This window comes from Anastrepha obliqua, chromosome 2 (genome assembly GCF_027943255.1).
Source record: "Anastrepha obliqua isolate idAnaObli1 chromosome 2, idAnaObli1_1.0, whole genome shotgun sequence".
Lineage (NCBI taxonomy): Eukaryota > Metazoa > Arthropoda > Insecta > Diptera > Tephritidae > Anastrepha > Anastrepha obliqua.
In genome coordinates this window covers 1,504,824-1,528,406 of record NC_072893.1, presented here as the reverse complement: position 1 = coordinate 1,528,406, position 23,583 = coordinate 1,504,824, and the positions used below count along the sequence as shown (strand labels likewise).

The 23,583-nt window shown below is 38.8% G+C and overlaps 1 protein-coding gene across 2 annotated transcripts in view; it reads right to left on the bottom strand.

The window, feature by feature from the left end:
- The window catches only part of LOC129239691 (teneurin-a), a 335,619-nt gene that overhangs the window by 98,090 nt on the left and 213,946 nt on the right, over positions 1-23,583 (bottom strand). For both annotated transcript variants that reach the window (XM_054875401.1, XM_054875402.1), the window contains exon 8: positions 6,811-6,996. In XM_054875401.1, the coding sequence (XP_054731376.1) occupies positions 6,811-6,996 (186 nt within the window). The remainder of the gene's footprint in view (positions 1-6,810; positions 6,997-23,583) is intronic.

Sequence of the window (23,583 nt, the reverse complement as noted above, 5' to 3'; positions counted from 1 at the left end):
ATCAGTTGCATCCGATTCATTATCGGATTGGTCTTCCCTTATTTATCATCTTCTTTCTTTTCTTCAATCGTAGGTGTGTGATTATTGTTGGAAATCATCACCCATATTATTTTATTGTGTCATCTGAAGTCCCACAAGGTAGCATTTTGCGGCATTTGATAGTTGCCTTTTTTATCAATGACGTAAAAAACTGCTTTTCATATGCCAGTTTGTACTTTATGCTGACGGCTTTAAAATCTATTCTATTGTCAGAAACTCATCCAATTCGGAAATTCTGCAAAAAGCGATTGAGGCTCTTTCTTGGTATACTAATAATCAAGTTTTTTTAATGTGTTTTGCTCCTTTGAAGACATCTCATTTTAATTCTTATTGTTGTCTGAGATCGGCCAGTCATATATTGGACTAAGGAGTTATTTTTCACGTAAAATACGCTTTTCCTTATCATATTAGTTATATAATTTCGAAATATTAAGTTCTATTAGCGTTTATAAGGCGCAACAGTACAGATTTTGCAAGTCCCTGTACTCTGGAATTGCTCACACATCATTTGCTCACTCTCAATATAATAATTTGAAATATGCAGCCTTTATCTGGAGACCACATCATCGAACGTATTCAAAAAGTTTTCACTGGCTTTGCTCTACGTTCCCTTCGTTTTCATGACCCATAAGCGTTCTACTTTTCTAGATGTCGCTTAGTCAATTTAAAATCTCTGCAGTCTCGGCAATCTGTTTTGTCTTTATTGTTCGTGAATGGTATTATTCAAGGGTTTGTGGATTGCCTCTCTTTTCTGGAGCAAATCTATCCTAGTACCCTATTTAGAGCGCTCCGTAATTCAGACTTTTTCCTATTGACCTTACAAGAACTCTGTATGTAAAGGATGCACCCGCCATGAGAGTTCTATTCGAATTCAAAACTCTTTACAAAGTCTTCTGAGATTGACTTTGCTTCTAAACACTCTTTCATTAAACTTCTTAATTGTGTCAATAAATAATTTGTATGTTTTTGAAGTGAAAACTTCTTTAGAATCGTTGGGAGTGATTTGAGAATCGATGAAACGAAAAAGCGACACTACGAAGCGTTATATGTTGATATACGTATATGTGTGTGGCTGCGTACTGCTGAGCCACGCTAGTATAGTGAGTATTGTAGTATGTATACTACACTACCTAATACTTGCTTAGACCAAGCGTCCTACGAATGTTTGTGTGTATGTTAGTACGTCTGTGTAATATACGCGTTGCGACGCTCATAATAGCAACCGTGTATGCTGTATTGCGTCCGTATTTTTATATTCGTAAATATTTTCATTTTTAAATATTTACCGCAATTGCAGGCGGTGTTGCAATATACCACAATCAAAATGACGGTGCTCGTATTGTAACTCCACAGATAGATCTGAATGCACAGCAACTAGAATCACTGTCTGTTCAGCTCTCTAAAGTGGGAGAAATATGTGCATGCGAAACCAGATTGAGCAATGGAAAAACAGTTTTAATTGTGGCAATTTATATTTCACCGAATCAATCAATAAATAGCATCACGGAATTCATTCACGAAAATTTAATAAAGTATACACCAGAAGTATCGCGGATACTTGGAAAAGATTACGATAAAGTTCCAATGATTTTAAGTGGCGATTTTAACGTAAATTTTGCATTGGACACAGCGGTTCCTTTCATTGACTTTCTCAATGCAACATTTAATTTAAAAATGTGTAACAATCGCACTGAATCGACAACACGATCAAAAACAACAATTGACGCGGAATATCAAAGATATGTTGACAACATCGAAACCAAAGCATTTGTAAAATATTTTAGCTTTCATAAGCCACTCGTATCATTTGTTCAAATTGAAAACATTGAGGATGAATAATAATAAAATGAAGAAAATAAAATATGGACTTTATAGCAATATTATAATGAACCTATAATTATCCCGCTCCTAATGCCGCTTTCGTCTCATTCTTTCTCAGTTTGTTTTACGGAAGGTTTCACTTCTATCGCATCTAACCGTTAGACTGGTATTTTTTTTTTTTTATATTTTATACCTTGTTATATTTTTTCCTTACGGATTATTTGTTAAACCACCTGCACTAGTCTGCAAGGCAATTTGATTTTGTGAGCTAATTTTAACATCAATAAATAAATAATATAACCTCGGGCAAATGTTGGTTCCATGTTTAGATATAAGAACTAAATTTGTATTCCGCCAAATTCGGCAGTTGCAGCCTTATCAAATGGCCATTAAGCACTGCCAAAGTTCGAGCCTAGAACCAAATTTCTCTAATGAAATGTTTGCGCAGTGAATTTAACGCTTGAATGAAAATCCACAAATATTCGTAGGTGTACTGTAGTATTTTAGCTAAGAGAGATCGAGAGTTAGTATTCACATTCCTATACGTTGCATTATTTAAGATTACTAGAATACCCCTAAATATATTTATTAGTTTTAGTGTGTAAATATTCAAAGTAAATGTGAACGTGCCCTAATGACATAGGAGTCACTTCTTTTTTCATAAACAACAAAATGCTGCACTTGAAGTTCGTAAATAAAATAACTTTTTTCAACCGTAGCTGTGATTGGTTAAATTAAAATCTCTTTGAAACGGAAGCTGAAAAGCGAATTTCAAACGAACAGTAGGAAGTTTTCATATCCGACAAAGAACTTCACGTGACTGTCAATTACAACTTGCTTCTCTCCTTTCTACCTCCACCTTTGCCAGCACATTCGATTGGCCATGCAATAAAATATTTTACCCAAATGCCTTTCATTCCCGCACCAACATCACAGACCCAAATCGAGTTTGAACTTTGCAGACAACACAAATAGACTTCGATTCCATCAAATGCCAAAGCGACTCGATTGCCAGTGTCTTTCACCTAAGTGGTGTCATTCAAGTTTATAAAATAAAACAAAATAAGGGAAAGTTGGTGGGGCAAGAAGAACACCAAATACAGATGAATGAAGCACAAACTATTGACGAAGTGCCATTTACGAAAAAAGAGGAAGCATAAACAGATGCAAATAAAAATATACTTGTATATATATGTGAAAGAGGCAGGGGGATGGTTATGCGTCGTGAAGGCAAGTTTTAAAATGCAAAAACTCTGTAAAGGAGTAAATGAATAAAACATAGGCAATTCTGATAATAATGGCACGCAGATTCTGGAAGAAGTATTTTGGTCTGATTTGTGTTTGTGTGTTTCCGGATTTGTGAGGAAACATTTACGATTCGCTAATAGTCGTGTGTAGAGTGTAATCAGATGCAGGAGCGAGTAACGTCAGGGAATGAAGAGAGAAAATAGCACTTCAGCATTAATAGGCAATACTTTCCCAAAGTAATTCAAAATCAATTTTGAAATAAGGAATATGTGCGAGCCACCTAAGCACGTCTATGTCTAAATACATACCCCCTATGCACACACATACATACATACGTGCATACATAAGTAGTTGACAGCTACCTATTCTGAAATTTGTCAACCAACTGTCACTGGCGTCGTCCGACCTCTCGGAAGTACCGTCAAGTCAAATTTTATTTTTGCTTTGTATCGGCTGTGACATTTACGACGCAAATAGGAACAGAGAACAACAGCGAAAAGTTAGGAATGAACATGCAATGCCATTTTTTGTTCTACTCTGGCTGAGCACATTCGCAAATTTCTTTTGCTCAACATGACAGGATATTAGAGAGATACAAAAAGTCTGCCCGCCTCCGCGCTTGTGTCAGGCCGTCAGTTACATAAGCAGCTGCGGCATTATCAAAGTTGTGGTTGTCAGCGAGCGAGCGAGTTCTTAGTTGGTTGGAGGGGCATAAAAAATACTGCATAGAACGGCAGCAGCAATTTGATAGGGAACAAAAAGTGATTTATCTAAAAATATCTAAATGTGTTAGCTCGGCAAACGATGAGTGAAAGAGTGTGGGCCGCAAACAGTAACTACAGAAAGTATATCCGCCCACACTGGAGTTAGAGAGAGAGCGGCGTTCGCCAGGTGCTTCAATAATGCTTCTTCTTGTCGAGCCATAGGCATACATTTTTTATATACGTTTTATTTGCATCTCCATAATATTTTTATTTAGACTGATTTCCCTTCTGAAGTTCAGGAATCCAAATATGGAATGCTTCAAAATTGCCGAACACGTTTCTTCTTCTTCTTTTGTGGCATATAACAGTTTGTCTGTCTGTATCGAAACCAACGATAATTTAAACACAAGTACGTTTGAGTGCTTAGAAATGTGTGTATAATAATAACTGACTGAGCAAAGGATTAAAAATCAGAAAATTTAACCCATCTGGCAAACTTATGCACCTATCAAATATGTAATAGAAGACATAATTTTTAAATTACAATTTTCTATAATTCTTTTTAGTAAAGACATGCTTCTCTCATTCATTAATTTGGGCGGGTTAGATGGAAGCCCGCAGGAGAAAGGGTGGCTCAGCCCATCATCATAAAATCCTAGAGTTTCAGTGTGGAACATTCGGGTCTGTTTTGCGCCAATCTCTTAACATCTGCGGCTTCCTTGGGGGTTCCAGTCAATGGCGGCCCTTATTAAGTCACCATTTCCTCGGCGTAGAAAATGGCCAATCCAGCCCCATTTTCTCTTTCGGATCTCTAATAGTATTCGCTTCAGCTGGGTTCTAGCCCATAAGTCAGTTTTCGAGATAATATTTAGCCAGAATATTTTGATCATTTTTCGAAGGCATCTGTTTGCAAAGACTTCCAAAATGCTTACAGAAAGCCAAATGCCGTCACAGCTTTTTTTATTCGGCTTTTGGTATTATCGCTCAAACCTCCAGAGCCCGATATAACGCTGCCTAAATAGCAGAAAGATTGTACATCTTCGAGATCAATACCATCAATTGAGAAATTTTGCGTATTTCCTGTGATAAGCACACGCATTACTTTGATTTTCTGGATATTGATCTTCTCGCACCGCTTGAATCTTCGCTGTCATGTCAAGATAGTTGTGCTACAGAAGACAGATATTATCTGCATAGTCCGCTAGGTGCGCTTGCAGTCCCCTGGTAATACCGCCTGCAGATGACGAGGAGTTTTTCTTGACAACGTCCAAAACGATATTAAGGAGGAGTGGCGAGAAAACACATCTTTGTACGACGCCTGCTAATATTTGTTGGCTCACTTGGACACGTAGAAAGTAATGAAAAATATTACGACTGATAAATTTAAAAGCAATATCTTCGCAAAACTGTTTATAACTCTTCGGATGTCGACTTCACATTTTGTGCATTATTAATAAATCTTTAAATATGCACACACACACATGCACACGTATGTGCCGAAAGAAATCACTTATCGAGTGAAAAATTCGAATCATATACAAAACTTTTAAATGATTTTTCTAAGCTTGCCACGAACTCATTTTCAACTAATGATCAATTTTCTCAAAAAGCACAACGAAAACAAAAATTCGGGAGAAAAATCAAACTTCGACGAGGTGAAACTTTTCGAAACGTTATTAAGCGTTTTGCCAACTCAGCGGTTTTTCATTACTTCGCAGTCATTTCGTGTCAGCGTTCACATCGGCTGGTGATGGCTGAAGTTTTATTGTTTCGGTAGACGTCATCGATATGTTTACATACTGCGTTTTTGCTTTTTTGCTGCTGTGCGTTCTGTACATCGCCGTGTTTGTTGCCTACGATGTCCTGACTTGGCTGTTTCGCTGGTTGTGCCGTCGAATACGTTTCGCAGAAGCGCCGTCGCCGCCCCTCCGAACACCACGCGCATTGCACCAAGTGGAGGAGTAGAGTGGCGGCTAAAGAGCTGTAAGTCAAGAAAAAAGTTGGGTTGCGCCATCCTGGTGATAGTACGGCAAGACTAGCCATTCTCAGCTATACTTTGCTCAGTTTTAATACGTTTATGTAGCTATGTATGTATGTATGTACATATGTATGTGTGTAGTTGGGTACTGTTATTTTCGAAATTATTTCAGGATTTAAGAAAAATATTGTACTTTTTTTAGTTTAAGATTGATAAGCATTTAGTGAATAAGTAGCGCTCGATTAAAATTTTTTGTTTTAATAAAAGTAACCGCATTGCCCATTTTCTGGTTTGGCTAACGGCGCGGCTAAACAAGAAAACTATTAAATTTCATAGGCACCACAATTTAAATCTACTTCCTGTTTTGTGCTGTGACTTTGGCATTGAAAGCCACTATATGTAATTTAAGTTCTTTTGTGAGGTTTACAATTCTACGCACCATCGATTACGATTAAGGACCTTTTGTTATTTCATTTGACCACAAAACACGCACCCATTAACAAGCAAGTGCGCACAGGAGCACACCCTCACGAACAAATGGAAATGCAAAATTAATAGAACGGAAATGTTTTCTACTTCCTTGGCCATTAATGGGCCCCTGTAGGTGTGCGTGTGTGTGTGAAAGCATATACATATTCGGGAGTAGGTGCATGCGCGGTTGCTGTTCGAGCTGCGTTTTATTGTACTAAATTTGGCTTAATTGGCGTTAATTAACGCCCTACATTGTGTGCCCCATGCGTTTTGTGCCATGTTGCGTTTTACTCGTTGTTTCCTTTCAATTTGAGCAGCGGAAATAGCAAACCGCAACGACAGCCTCGCCGATAATTAACTTTTACACCCTACCGCCGCCACTTTCCAACTGGCCACCGTTGCTCGAGTGCAGTGCAGGACAACTTCTGCCCTGCATCAGCCCTGCAATTTGGACCAAAATACACACCCGCAATACGCACACACACCCGCACACCGACGCAGGCACATATACAGACAAATGAAGGCGCATAAAACGGTATTAATACTTACGCAGCGTGCAATGGCGTCCATTCCAGCCTTGAGAGCAGACACAGGTTCCATTTTTGCATTGTCCGTGCTCCGAACATCTGGCGTCACAAGGCAGCTGATCACAGAGATTACCAGTCCAGCCGGGATTACAGCGACATTTGCTCGACTCGCAAACGCCGTTCGGGCCGCAGTCCAAACTGCAAACAGCTGCAATAGGTAGAAAATATGGGAGCGATTAGTAAAGCATAAAATATTCAGAACTTAACTATCAAAATGCCAAATGTTCTACGGATAAAGAACATTCGAGAGGAAGTAGTGTAATTGTGGTCTAACTGAATGCGCAAAGGTTAATTTTTTTAAAATAGACTCCAGTTTTTTTACGGGGCAAATTATGCAAAAATAGAGGGGTATGGTATTTTAAGCAGACAATCAGGCTGGCGTTTAGTATAATATTCTGTAGTTACTCAGCATTCGGAAAATACCTAGTATCTGGTACAATTACTTAGTGCCATTTGCAGTTGTTCGCTCATTGGGGCTGTCCAGTTGCACAGAAACAAAATCACTAATTGAGATTAGTGGAACGATAAAAGCTTCCGTACTTTTACGCCTTCAGGTATAAAAGGAATATGCACCACACATTTTTTAGTACAAATTAACTTTTACATAAGGTTTAGATAAGATGACCTGGATCCTCTAAATATGAGTTTATTTCATAACCGAGTCTCGTTACAACTAATTCACACTTGATCGATGCGTTCCTGTGTGTTTATATAGGACGAAATAGATATAGGTACTTTTGCTTTTCGTTGCATTGAAATTTAAGTTATTTAGCTTCGAACAAAGAGATATAGAATGAAGACCTTCATTAGCTCTCGCTATTGTGATAAATTTGAGCATCTTCCGCAAAAACATGAATGGATACAATTTTACAGCAGTTAAGAAAGTCGTTGATGAAAATTCTAAATAAAATTGGACCTCTTATATGCGCTTGTGGCACCACCGAGTGGATTCTTCTTAGCTTAGAACTTTTACCTAGCTACAACTTTTGGCCAACAATTACAAAGATTAATTTTACCGCACCATAAGAAAATCCAAAATATTTTTCTCGCTTCAGTAAGAGTACGTTGTGAACAATCTTGGCAAAAGCCCTGGAAAACATTAAGGGAGCACCTTGGACTGATTCTGTTCGTTCAATATTTCTCTGCTCTGAAATACCAAACAATTTTAATGTATGCCGAAAGATATTCTGAAAGAACTTGACTACAATTCGATTTCAACAAAGTGGCTAGTTGTGCAACACAAAGGATACGCCATTCAATTTTAATACAAGATAAATTATGTGCTTCTCACAGATAACTGTTCCATCAGCTTCTTATAAAATACGCCATTACAGTCTGGAACAAATATATATTATGTTCACTTTGATGTCGCAATGTATACCAGACTTAAAGCTAAAGATGTTCTTGCATTTATAAAGGTGTGGCCAAAAGAGTTCAGTTGTCCTTATTCTACTAAATTTTTTTTTCAGAAACAGAGACTGTTAAGTCAAAGTGCTTCTTTGTAAATATCCGGGTTTGGCAGCTACACGATTAAGGTTACTGGCTGCCCCTTTTTTCGACAGACTTGGGCAGTGCTCCAAACTAAATCCCATCTATCTTGTCTATTATTGTATCTATCTACTCTTTAGTGCTACTTGGGGAGTGCCAGAGTGGTACTTCAACCAATTCACCTGCCTAAAACAATTTTTACAAGTATAGTTAGACCAACACTGGAATACGGTTTGATTGTCTTGACCCAGAAATATGAAATAGAATAGGCTAAAAGGATAGAATTCATTTAAAAGCAGTTCTTGCTTTATTGTTAGGAGATTTTTGCTGGGTCTCGCTACAAAGTCTTCCTCCATACAAGTTTCATCATCTAGCCATTTATATCTTATCAAATTTCTCTTTATTGATAATCGTAGAGAATGCTGAAATAATACTTTTGATAAAACTGACTTTCGAGTATCAAAGCTCTTTAAGCCTCCTTTTAGCCGATTTGTATGAAAAAATGTTTAGTTGTCATCGCAGCACTTTTGGTATATCGAATCTGCATTTTACCATCAAGAAAACGGTTATGAGGGTTAGCGTACTAATAAAGTTGTATGCACCGGTAAGACAATACATTCAGGCAAAAATGTTTACTTTTTACAAGACAAGTTCATTACGTTTTTTACAACACAAGTTTATTACGCCAAGCAAAAATTTCCGAAGAAGCAGAAAAAAACGAATTCTTCAGAAAAGAAACGGTACTACGCTTCACAGACGTTCTATTTTACTCCAGGCGCATTATTGATTTCACTATAAACTTAGTTTACATACTTTTTATCCCACATCATCCAAGTGCCCTCCATCCACTTTTATTCCATTAACTTGCACAAAATCGTATTCTCCCATTTCATCTAAGTCAAATTTAAGTGACTAACTAAACTCGACTACAATCTGCCATAAAAGCTTTATTTACGAGGTCTAAGTGCTGAGAGTCAACGGGCACCTGCTTGTCTCAGCATAATCGCGGAATTTTTTGTAGTTTCGCGATATGTAGGTACAGTTTATTGGTGCCTGGGATGCACTCATATGTATGTATGTATGAGTGTCTAAGTGCTTAGTAACTAAAGCGGAAAGGATTCGATAAAGAAGGAGGAGAAGGCAAGTGCGCTTTGTTCTAAATGATAAATGATGTCGTGGTTGAAAATCGACTGATGGTGTGAGCGAAATGGAGTCGATTGTGAATAAAGTGAAATTGATAGACTTTGTGGATGCAGACACCATGTCGTGTGAATGTTGCAAAGACACCGGCGAGCAAATGTGTGTACATATGCATATAAGTATTAGGAGGTTGAATTAGTTTTAAAGGTGACACACAGATGGCGCTATTTATCACTTTATCGCGTTGGCAATACTGAATATATATTCATGACAAAGCCTCATCCCTAGGCTTTGTTTATCAGTATCTGTCATTTCGCTGAAGTATAAACAACGCAGTGTTTTCGTGCTCCGAGTATGCCAACTTTCGTGCCGTCGAAACGCAATTTGCGGGAAGCTTTGCTTTTCTGCTTCAATTTGGAAAAAAATACAGCCCAAGCCCGTGAATTGCTGCAGGAGGCCTACTCAGACCATACTCCGTCGATTTCAACATGTGAGTACTGGTTTCGACGATTCAAAAGTGGTGATTTTCACACCGAAGACAAGGAGCGTCTTGGCCAGCCCAAAAAGTTCGAGGACGCGGAATTGGGGGAATTGGTAAACGAGGACTCGTGCCAAGCCCAAGAAGAGCTTGCTGAATCATTGGGCGTTGATAAATCAACCGTTTGCAAGCGTCTAAAAGCGATGGGAATGATCCAAAAGCAAGGACATTGGGTCCCGTACGAGTTGAAGCTGCGCGACGTCGAACGGCGATTTTTTACGTGCGAATTGCTGATCGAGCGACAAAATCGGAAGGGTTTTTTGCATCGGGTGGTGACTGGCGACGAAAAATGGATGCACTACGATAACCCAAAACGCAAAAAATCATGGAGTTTGCCCGGCCACGCATCAACGTCGACGGCCAAGCAGAATATTCACGGCAAGAAAATCATGCTCTGCATTTGGTGGGATCAGGTCGGCGTCGTATATTTTGAGCTGCTCCAACCGGGCGAAACAATCACGGGGGATCGTTACCGACTGCAATTGATGCGTTTAAGCCGGGAATTGAAAGAAAAACGGCCGGAAACGGTAAAAAGGCACGACAAGGTTATTTTGCAACATGACAACGCTCGGCCGCATGTTGCTCAACCTGTCAAAAAATACCTTGGAACGCTTGGCTGGGAAGTGTTACCCCACCCGCCGTATAGTCCAGACATAGCTCCCTCCGATTATCATTTGTTCCGGCATATGAGTCTCGATTTGGCGGACCAGCGATTCTCCTCGTACGAGGCTACCAAAATATGGGTTGAGTCATGGATAGCCAAGCAGCGGCCAGAATTTTGGAGAAACGGCATCCGGAAATTGCCCGAAAGATGGGCGAAAGTTGTAGCTAGCGATGGCCAATACTTCGAATAAAATATTTTGTACCGTTTTTTCACAATAAAGCCCCAAATCTTCGAAAAAAACCTTTAAAACTAATTCAACCTCCCAATAAATGATACATGTGTGGGTGGAAAATATGCATGCGGCTACGTACCTATTAGGCAGACTAAAAATATTTTTATAAATTTAGAAGTTAGCATAGAAGTTGTGGGATAATTGAGAAAATGGGTTCAAGGCTTTCTCATATGGTAAGGAAAATTTCGAAGCAGAGAAATTAAAAAAAAAAATTCGCAGCTGCTGCCAAGTTTCGCGTAAAAAGCATTTGCCTGTCAATCCATATGTGGAAAAATATCCAAACACGCAACAAGAAAGAATCAAAAGAGAAGCTTGGCCTTCGATTTAAGGACTTACCCAGCTAGTCACTTAGTTGACAAATATAATAATAACGGGTGCGGATATTGATTGGTTTTACCTAATTTTCAAACTCGTCAGTCGGCGTGTTAATCAACGCCACGTATCGACAGTGGGAGGGAGAATAGTTTTGAGGCGAGCAGACATGAATAAATATACCACTGCATTTACTTAGATATGAGGTTAGATAAATATTTTCCGCGGTCAGTACGATAAACTTGGATTTTTCCAAAGTTGAAATATACAGATGCACTTCTCGCTATGAGTACAAGAAAAATGGCACTTCGTGGAGTCTATGCATTAATTTATTGTGATTACACTTCCAATTGACTAATCTCGAATTTAGTTGCCGCAAGATCACCTTGAACACAACAAAGCATCTGCTTGAGTGTAATTCATTTGTCGCTTGCTGATCAATGGTAAATTTTCTATGAAAATTCATAAAGTTGTGTGTGTGTGTGTGCTTGGATGTAGACACATATATAAATAATCTGCTTATCAAAGCTACTCAACGTTAAATGGAGAGTGGAAAGTACCAAAAGCTCACTTACCAACAAATGAGCTGACATTATCAAGTGTCATGCCACATACACGCACACGCACACAAGGACGCGCATCCTTTTGCATTGGCGTGCTCGTAAATATAGAAATATATGCGTGTTGTAAATATGCTCGCTTATTAAGGTGTATCCTTTCGGTGATATTTTTTTCATTTACTTTCATTTATCCGCCTGGAAACTATTCACTATTTTGTGTGGGAGAAAAATAATACCATATAGCCATACATACATACTAACGACTTTCACTGCAACGCTGCACATAGCGTAGATAGGTATGCGTGCGTGTATCCTTGTTCATTTTCGCTTTCCTCTCAGCCACCTTCTGCCTCATATCGAAAGGACATTAACCTGCAACTATGCAAATCCACTATGTAACGTATATGCCATGCAATCGCTGCACGTTCGCCTCTTTTTACTCTTTTTATTTGCATATATTTTCCCATTTTCTGCTATACCCGTCCTGCAGGGCTTCAGCGCAGTTACGCCGCATGCTTCTACTTCCCACATTTGAGTCACTTGCCTTCTTTTCTCCTGCATTCTGTCAGCTACACATTTGCTTTGTGAATCAATGATTGAGCTTCTATGCCACGTGAGTTTGGCCTGAAGACGGAGAGGCATGCCGACGGAGCAACGACACGACCGACGGATGAACGAACGAAAGGCTAGACCGACCGACGGTAGTTTGAACGAGGGACGAGCGCGCCAAGTCACTACTCCGGGCAGACGCCGCATAATTTGAAGTGAGCGGCGACGAGTTGCTGGCTGCAGATGATAAAGAAGCCATTTAGGCAGACTGGCTAACAGACAAACATGTTCTGGTGGGTCGATATGGGAGGACCTTCCCGGTGTGGAGATGGCAGGTGTGCGAATAAATGTCTTGGATGGGCTACTCACACCACTCACCCGAGTCATAATGCAGGTGGCGTACTTCAGCGGCAGATAAGATCACTTACCAACATACAAACGGTGGAACAAAATGCGCCACAGTTGAAAAGTAACAAAAATGGCAACATAACGTGCAACATAAGCTTATGATGTTGCTGCGTCGTTCGTGTGGCATTTGTGGCGCTGTTTGGCAGCTAAATGGAAAATACGGTCAGTGTGTGGCAAGACAAGCTACAGGGGGTGAAGCAAACAAATCTAGTTGAAAGTAACAGGCGACAACCTAATATTTTTGCATACTTTCATTGCTTGCTTTTCAGTTTTTTCAAAAGCTTTGTGTCGGTTTCCACACTTGTGCAAAGCTGATAAACTTAACGAAAACCATTGACAGAGAGTTGGTTGCTAGCTGTCATCCGAAAAAAGTAGAATAAGAAATGTGGCGGCTGAAGAATAAATCACTAAAACGAAGCGACATAGTGTAAGGGAAAGGCATGTGTGAAGGTTTCTTTGGACTCAAGAAGATGCAATCGAGGAATTATACCTCGTTGCTCAAGGGTTGCGCTTCATTCCGCAACAGAAGCATCCCTCAATTCATGAGTGCCTCGGTGTGCTCGTTTGAATTACATCTGAAATTTAATTATTTGGAAAAATATCAATCAATTCGTATCATAGTTTCAGTAAACTTATATTCATTTACTAGCAAACCCGGCCCGCTTCGCTGGGCAAAGACATGGTAGGTCCACGTTTTGACATATATTTCGAGACCCTAGTCATCAATAGGTATGAAAATTACCCCACATTAAAGCACTTATCGACAGCTTTCATTTGATGCCCATATTGCACATCCACAACCAAAGGTTACCCGGGCTCACGTTTTGACCTATATCTCGAGACCCTAGTCACGGAGCGGCATGAAAAATACTCTGAACTAAAGCATTCACCAACAGCTTCCATTTGATACCCATACTGTATATACACATCCGAAGGTTACCCGGGCCCACGTTTTGACCTATATCTCGAGACCCCAGTCTCGGAGCGGCATGAAAAATACTCTGTACTAAAGCATTCACCAACAGCTTCAATTTGACATTCATATTGTACAAACACATTCTAGGGTCCACGTTTTGGTCTCTATCTCGAAACCCTAGTCACGGAGCGGCATGAAAAATACTCTGAACTAAAGCATTCACCAACAGCTTTCATTTGATACCCATATTGTATATACACATCCGAAGGTTACCCGGGTCCACGTTTTGACCTATATCTCGAGACCCCAGTCACGGAGCGGCATGAGAAATACTCTGTACCAAAGCATTCACCAACAGCTTCCAATTGATATCCATATTGTACAAACACATTCTAGGGTCCACGTGTTGGTCTCTATCTCGGGACCCTAGTCACGGAGCCGCATGAAAAATACTCTGAACTAAAGCATTCCCCAACAGCTTCCATTTGATACCCATATTGTATATACACATCCGAAGGTTACCCGGGCCCACGTTTTGACCTATATCTCGAGACCCCAGTCTCGGAGCGGCATGAAAAATACTCTGTACTAAAGCATTCACCAACAGCTTCAATTTGACATTCATATTGTACAAACACATTCTAGGGTCCACGTTTTGGTCTCTATCTCGAGACCCTAGTCACGGAGCGGCATGAAAAATACTCTGAACTAAAGCATTCACCAACAGCTTTCATTTGATACCCATATTGTATATACACATCCGAAGGTTACCCGGGTCCACGTTTTGACCTATATCTCGAGATCCCAGTCACGGAGCGGCATGAGAAATACTCTGTACCAAAGCATTCACCAACAGCTTCCAATTGATATCCATATTGTACAAACACATTCTAGGGTCCACGTGTTGGTCTCTATCTCGGGACTCTAGTCACGGAGCCGCATGAAAAATACTCTGAACTAAAGCATTCCCCAACAGCTTCCATTTGATACCCATATTGTATATACACATCCGAAGGTTACCCGGGCCCACGTTTTGACCTATATCTCGAGACCCCAGTCTCGGAGCGGCATGAAAAATACTTTGTACTAAAGCATTCACCAACAGCTTCAATTTGATATTCATATTGTACAAACACATTCTAGGGTCCACGTTTTGGTCTCTATCTCGAGACCCTAGTCACGGAGCGGCATGAAAAATACTCTGAACTAAAGCATTCACCAACAGCTTTCATTTGATACCCATATTGTATATACACATCCGAAGGTTACCCGGGTCCACGTTTTGACCATTTTCCCGGCAATTATTCGAATTTTTCTCACCTTTAAAACCTTCCCTAGACCTCCACGAATAATTCAAGACCAAGATAAGATAAATCCGTTCAGCCATTCTCGAGTTATAAGCGAACATAGGGACAGATTTTCACATTTATGTATATAGATATGATACCTACTTCTTTCTATTTATTTATTTGGATTTTAAAATGCCCTGGTTTCAATTTTTTATATCAAAACAAATGCGTCTTTAACTTTTTGCAATCGAGACATGGCAGATCAGAATTGGTGAATTTCTGTAAGGAGAAGATCAAATCTTTTGGGTGTGCAGGTAACATTTCTTTGATCTGGGTTCGAGGACATAGAAACACAGAGGGAAATGAAATTTCTGATGAGCTTGTCATGAAGAAGTAGTTCAGTTTTCAGTTAGTTTCAAAGGTGGGAGACCTTGTCGCCGGCATCTCTCTGACTCTTGTTAAAGGGGAATTGCTCTTATTTCTCTGTACAATTCAATTTCCAAACTTCTAGCTGCGCTCACAGGTCATTGGACAATCGGTACTCACTCAGAAAAGCTGGGTTTACCATTTAGTCTTCATTTTGCAGCCGTAAGATTAAGGTCACTGGGTGCTATTTTCATTTCATTTTCTATTCCATTACATTTAAAGCCCCTTTTCCATTTCACTTAAAGTCTACATTTGTTCATGAGGAAGGATGTACAGGCTATTCACGAGTTTTCGATACAATCCGAACCTGCACCCTTGTAACACTCAATCAGTGAAAAACTAGCCAACTTTCTATCAATATGTTTGGGAAAGTCCAAAGAAATTGGTATCAAAAGTCGATAGAAATCAGTGGTTTAATATAAGCTGGAATTCATTTCAGTCATCTTTCTCAATTTTACATTTTTTAGATCAAGAAAAAAAACCCGTTTCTAAAAATATTTTATATGAGCGATGACACGCAGAAAAAAAATTTTATAAGGAAAAGATTCCAGACCATATTCTGAAATTATGGATATTTGTGTTAATGCAAAACTCATATTCATTTTTATGATATTAAGGAACTAAGCAGTATGTGCTGTTATAGAAATTTCAATCTCGTTATGAGTATTTTGGCTTTATTTATAGCCGTGCAACTACTGCTGCTCTCTCGCGTAGCAAAATTGATAACAAAATTTGTGTGGTGTAGACATTTCAGAAAGCGGAGCCCATCTACCGAACTTCTGCAAAGTCGCCTGAGGGAGCAAAAAAGTTTTTAGCGGAAGAGATAAATAGACTTAAAAAATTATAAATAATCTAGAGGCTTACTGTGAAAAATATAGCAGGGAGGTTAATCTAGCCAAATCGCCAATAATGGCTTTTCGTCGTCGGAGTAAACTGTCGAAAATAGAAGAATGGTAATATAACCGAGAAAACGCATTCTGGGGGTGGTACTTACACCTAAAATGGTTTTCCAGAAACATCTAGAAAAACGGAATAACGCAAAAATGTCAAGTTTAAACTTCACATGGAGTAACTTGTGAGATGGAGAATAATTCAATCAGTCTGTCCAGCTGTCCAAAGTTATGCGGCGCAGGTAAGGGGTTACTGTATGTTTGGGCATGTTGGCAAATTAAATTGCGATTCATACGGAAAATTTGTAAGCTTCCAAACTGTAGGCGAATGCTATTTATTTAGAAATAGGTATCGAGTGTGGTCACCTCTACACCCTTGTATTACACTTAACATAGACTTAAAAAAAAAATAAAATAAAACAATAAGGCTCCTACGCTTCCTAAGAAGACTAGTTTTAAAGGGAAATGTTTTCTGGGCTAAGGTTTTAAATCAAACAGGATTGACTTCCCATTTGAAGTGGGACGAAGCGGTGTTAGAAAAAAGCAAGTGGGTAGAGAAAAGCTTGCTAAATTTTATTGACACTGCTAGCAGGCAAGACATGTGGAATGGAGCACTAAATAGTACGGACAGAATATTTAAAGAGCTGGACCATAGTGTAGCTCATGGATTTTTAAGACACAAGTAATGGCATTTACAATAAAAACTGCTCTTCAAGTGATAATCTGAACTTATGTTTAGATAGCGACAAATCAAGAGTCAAGAGCTTGAAATATGGCTAAACTCATTCAATGTTCTAATCAAAGGTGCTTTCGAGACATAAACAACTAATCCGCTCTAAAAAGAATAAATCATTACCCCGAAGATTTTTTCGAGGTATGTAAAAATGAACGCGCCGGTCAACTGCGCCATTTATAATATCGAAAACAAAGTAGTACTTCTTCTACTTTGTATTGATTTTAAATTTAGTAATGCACCCCTTGCATTATATGAAGGAATCGGATCAGTGAAGTTCAAATACCTGAGTGCAAAACGAAAACGTTGCTTTCGAATGCATTCAAATCTACTCACGTGGCACTGATAATATGGCCTCCATGTAAAGACGGCATACTTCAACTGGGATCGTGCGAGTGAAGTAAATAGTAACTTCAAAGTGTAAGTGTGAAATTGGGAGCAAAACGCCGAATGAAGGCAAGTTTAAAAAACGATTTGGCGATGACAAAATTCAAATGACTAAGAAACTGAGGAGTGAAGTCAAAGATTACCACCAAATCAGTAAATTCATTAAGAATATTTAGACTCTGTACCACTGCACTTTGTGGAAAGACCGTCCTTCGTAATATCGAAATAGTTCATGCTCTAAATGGTGCGCATGACTTTCAATAAAAAAAAATTTATCAATTTTATTACTGATGCTTTAAAGTACAGAAAATTGATTACAGTTGAATTGTTTTGTAAAGAAATATCTACCCAATTTTTCCGGCTAAAGACTTTTAAAGTCATTAGCTTATGAGTGAAAAAAATGTATAGTTTCAAGATAAAATTTTCTGTGAAAAGAAATTAATCTATCTACTGCATTAGTTGGTAAATACACACACAAACAAAAAACATGTACATGGTATTTTATCAAGTCTACATACAATACCACACACAGATACTAACATTTTCAATTATTGCATAAATCAAAGTTCAAATAGGATTTTACTAATACTGCGACAACTATTCACTCTACGCATCTTTCACAAAATATTATACTTCACAGCTCTATCTCTTTCTCCTCGGTTGATTTAACCAAATTATAGGTGCATGTCCTTCACACAGCCGTACATTTCGTATCGACAGCTCAATGGGCAAACCTCATTTCAATGAAGCTCACACATCTCTGCACATACACACGCGTGCTCCGACAGTGGCAATACCTCACCTTCGTGCTGACCACTTCAATGTACCAATACAATATTGCAATATTACTGTATTATTAATAAATAGCACACATACACTTGCACCACCTACAGAAAGTGCACACATGCACATACATTTATTGCTCACACACACGTAACCGGCAATAAAGCAACTACAGTAGCACGGAAACGAGGTCAAGGATGCGCCTGCCATTGATAACATCTTCTGTAGCACCTTCTACTGCGCTCCTCCCGTTGCTCTCCCGTCACCCAGCTTACCTCGAGCGACCACATAAAACTTTCAAATTAAACGTCGTGACAGCTGAAGCACAGCGGGTGCCTCCAGTTGGTTGTACGAACAGATGTAAGCATGAGTTTGTGTGGGTGAGCACTTATTCATTGGTGCCACATGCATTTCATTGGAAATCGGGCTAAATCGAACGTATCACAAAAGGTAAGAATATACCCGCACAATAGCTGGCCTTGCAGGTGGCCCTTGTGTGAGAATTTAGTTTGAAAACGTTTCGCCATTGAGCATTAAAACCAACTTTAGGCTTGCTACAATGAATTGTGTAAAAAATCTATTTTAACCACAAATAGCGAACCCTCGCCGATACAGGCCACTACTCTGCAGCGGTCTGTCAATGGCGCCATTGAATTTTTAATGAAAGTTTCAAGTGCAAATTCATGTATCTTTTTCCCGCAACCTGTTCATAAAAAAGCTTCCACGCGCCTAACAGGAGCGCCGAGGTGGAATGGGGTGGGCTGTGATCGTTTTTACATTCAATATTATGTTCGTGTACGCATTCTGATTGGGGGCTTTCTTTTATAGGTTTTTAGGCGCTTGAGGCCTCACATAGTACTGGTGCACTGGCACACAAAGAAACAGCACCGCCAGGCATGCTTATATACATGCACGGGCCGGTAAAGTAGTTACACGAACTCACAAACAAAAAGAATTTTTGCATAAGCCACCTTAGACGCTCTACGTGATCTCTTTTTTCCTAATGGATTGAATTTTCTAGATATTATTGCCACTATGCGTGTGAATTGCCGATCGTGCCTATGTAATTCTGTTTACATCTTACCACAATGCAGATACAGAGGGATGCTCTGAAAAGGCTTCAATACATGTGCATAGATTTATAATAGATTTGTGTACATACACGCACGCATACAAACAATTTATTGATTATCAAGGCGCAGCCGACCCGGCAGTAAAGAGTATGGGAAAGGTAAAGTAATCAATACACTTATGTACTTGCGTGTAATGTGTTCTTCTACGCTCGCGGGCATGTATTTGGAATAGTAAAGTGAAAATGATGGCGTAACCGGAAGGTGCAAGAGCTCAACGAAAGCCAAAAGATTATCACAAATGGTGGATTATGGAGCGAAATCAAATGCGGCTTTACACTGTATTGAGCATGCGCATGTATATGTGTGGTGCATATTTGTATTTATTAAAGTACCTGAAAAGAGTTCAAAAGATGCTACCACAAAATAACGATAGCCGGATACTCTACGCCGCATGGCTGAGGTATCAAAATACGATAAAGGGAGCAAGGAAAAAAATAAATAAGGATAAAACGGCAGTGACTATTCATTAACTTTATTGTGGCTTCGTCGACTTTTTTTGCAAGCAAATATTGTGGGTATGTTTCACTTGTACTTTACTGGAACTTTTGTCGAAATAACCTAGAAATTATGGATTTATTTTAATCACCGAATCGAGATGAAAAATTATGCCACAATTCAATTAAGAAATTGGAAAACTTTGAACTGAAAGCTAGGCCACAAATATAATAAATGTATACCTTGTCGTGAACAATTTCAAAACCATTTTCGTACCAACTATCCAATATAAAAAAAAATCCGGTCTGGTTCAAGTCAAATATTTTTTGTATTTTGGACATTTGCTGTAGTACTACAGTTGGCGAAGCAAACAATCTTTGAACAAAATGAGGCTTTGTTGAAAAGTTGTTCTATTGAGCAACTCCTTGCAACCGGAATAGCAGCTATTAGACACCTCAAAGGAACTGAAAGTATTTGCTTCTGAAATGCATTAGCCAGTCTAATAAGTTCGGTAGATAAAATGTTTAAGCCAACGTCTGAAAATGATTTAATTTTTTTATTTCATTTGCATTCATGCACTTGAAAAATAGTTTTTTTACATTAATTAGAAGGTCTACTTAATGGCTATGTAATAGCTGAATAGTAATTTCTCAGTAAATTTGGTAGTGCCAGAAATTATTTCGCATCAAGCACTTGAAGTGTTCCTTCTAATAAATGAAAAAAATGGAAATGGTGCACGAAACAACTCACACCTTAGTCAGTCCATGTTTTTTGCAGATTGCGCAGCTTGACTTAGATATTTTCAAGTTTTTGTTTACAAATAAATGACATTCCACAGATTTTATGTATTTCTTCAAAAACTCAAATGGGAATTAAAGAAAAAAATGTGAAAGCAAATAACGTTTTGAATATAATGACAAAATTTCCCCCTGAAGTTATGTATTTCGATCCAAAGAAGCAAGGCATGAAATATCCAACGAATTTAGGCAGCCGAGTGTCATAAAATGAAATGAACGAGGAGTCTGCCTTTATCTTTAATATTCCGGCATTCCATGCACAAAGCAACAACAGTAACTATAAAAAACTGTGCTACGCTATTCCTACATAATTTCGGCAGCTAAAGCGACAGCAACTACGAAGCGCCACGAATATTTGAAATTTGGCAATCAACAAAAAAATCGTTCAACCTGCTGCTGTTATGCTGACAAGTTTTCAAACGCTGGTTTGAACTCGAATATACGAGATTTGGCTATTAAATAGCGAGACTGACGCTGAGACATGAAATTTCCTTGATTCAATTAGAAACAACCTGAGCAAACGTAATATTTTATAATTCACTTGCATTTGACAATAAGGAAAATTTAGAGCAATTTCAGTATGTTGACTTTATTACCAGACCAGAGGACAATGAACAGAGATGGCTAGGAAAACTTGTAACATTAAAAGTGAAGAATAATTAGGATGTGGTTAGCCTGCTCTGGCCGACCCACTATTGGAAATGTTATCAATTTTTGGAACAAATTAGGAAAGATTGGTCACACTGCCACTTTGAAACCAGGTAGCTAACCTCAACAGCTTTGCGCCATGAAAACGGAAACTCAAATAGGATCATCATTTATGTCAGTCTCGGCATAACTGAGAAATAAAGCTGAATTTATTAGAGGTCTTCATAAGTTTCTCACTCAACAAATTCCCAAGGTCTAGACTGTACTAATAGCTCGAAAATGATTTAGTAAAGTTAATTACAAAATGTAATTTTTTACTTTGCTAGTTGGTTACTAAACTTTTTAGAGCCCCCAGTATTGCATAACGCAACATAAACGTATATAGTCCCTACGTAAAGCAGTAATCGGTTTTTTGATTAAGTACCAACCGAATAAGTAAGTAGGACTGCAGCCTGTAGGAAACAACCACATAAGCAGAGACGGAACTTTGTTGCCACCAGCAGCAACATTTAATCAATTACTACGCCAATGCACAAAGCGTTAAGATAATATTGTTTAGCCCGCATGCCCGCAAGTGCATATCAGCATAAGTATGTAATGGGTGTTTTTGAGACCTGCAGGTGCTTTTTTAAATAAAGCATAAAAGAGCAAAAACTATGGAATAATTGAAAAAGTTAGTAGCACCCTTCACCATGATAACTTACAGATTCTATAGAATTTAATGTGAATAAGAAACTTCGGCCCCTTGGAAGCCTCGTCCGCATGTTGGGCGGTCGAGTCAGTCCTCTAATTGACTGTTGAGTGTTCTATCGTAGCGCTCAGCAAAAGCCAATGAAAGAAAAAGAGAAAATAAAGGTGAAACACGTGGAAAACCAAGTGGCAGAGGTATTTTTCGAGCTAATTCGGCCAATTCCAAATAAAGTTTTGATTTCAAACACTGTGTGATATGCTGCACTATTTTACTGGAACGCTTCAGCGCTCAAATTATTTGTATACGTGTGAGGTGCCAAGAAATTGGCATACAAACTACACCAAACAACTAAAGTTTTGGGCCATAATTTGTCTCAGCGGTCATCGTAGCCGAATGGGTTGGTGCGTGACTATCATTCGATAGTGGCCAGGTTCGACACGCCGGGCATGGAACATCAATTGATACCAACTAACCAACAGTTTTTTCTCCCCTCGGCAGGTAATAAACCTCTGAGTGTATTTCTGCCATGAAAAAGTTCTTCATAAAAATCCATCTGCCGTTCTGAGGGGGCATAAGATTGTAGGTCCCTCCATTTTATGAATGACATACAACAAGGCGCACACCACAAATAGGAATATATATGAATTTTTATATGCATAGCATTTCTAAACCCTGTTCGCTTATAAGTCCTAGCCATGTAATTTCCTCACTTGGACAGCTGGTGTGGAAATTATTCCAAACAAAAGTGCCATACCTAAACTATAAAAAACACCCGTTACATGTATGTATATATTGAGCATAAATTTAAATTAAATTTCATAGATTTAATTTTCATGAATTCAATTTTTCTTTATTAAATATTTACTTGCATGAAGGTGCAGCAGTTGCAGTCAGCACAAAACCCAACACAAGCACAATTGTTATGGCAAAAGGAGGTTATAAGTGCAAATGGCAATGGCACACGTAGGCAGAGAAGCATTCTCGAATTACTCGATTCTATGCGAAATAAGAAAATTGGACATTTTGATTCATTCAATGTTGATGAACCGCATTTGATATTACTCATACGCAACGGTGTGCAATGCATTTCTGCTTAAGGGAGCAAGCGATTGAATGTGAAGACGAAAACACTTCCGACCATGCTTGCCTACGCCTTACATGCATGTGCGAATGTGTGCATGGATGTGTGTGAAATCGTTTGGACATGTTTGTGTGTGTATTTGTTTGCAAATGTGCATGAGTTAGTGTGTGCAATATGCTTTTAAGTGTGTTGGTGTATACTCCATTACAGCAAGCAATTAATTTTGTTATTGTTCATTTGCTGTTCTACACTACTACCTACGCAGGCAAGTGTTTGCTTGTACGTACGCTAGTGACGCGTAGTGACACTTGTCAATTCTTGCTTTCTGCTGGTGATGAATTGTTTCAGCAAATAGTTTTATGGAAAATGGCATGTACATTTTAAAATAACGTCACAGATGAACAAATACCTGCGTAAATACAGATGCATGCACATGCGTACATTTTCCACAGAAATCTAATCCTTTTTATAGGTTTCACATACAAAAAGTCGATGTAAAAGCAGACATTCGACATTTTAAAGAGAATAATTTGACTATGGATTTCCTGTTTCAAAATGGTCAGCATAAACAATTGAATTTAATTTGATATTGATGTTTTATTGCAAGTTTAGTTGTAGATGTAAAACACACATTT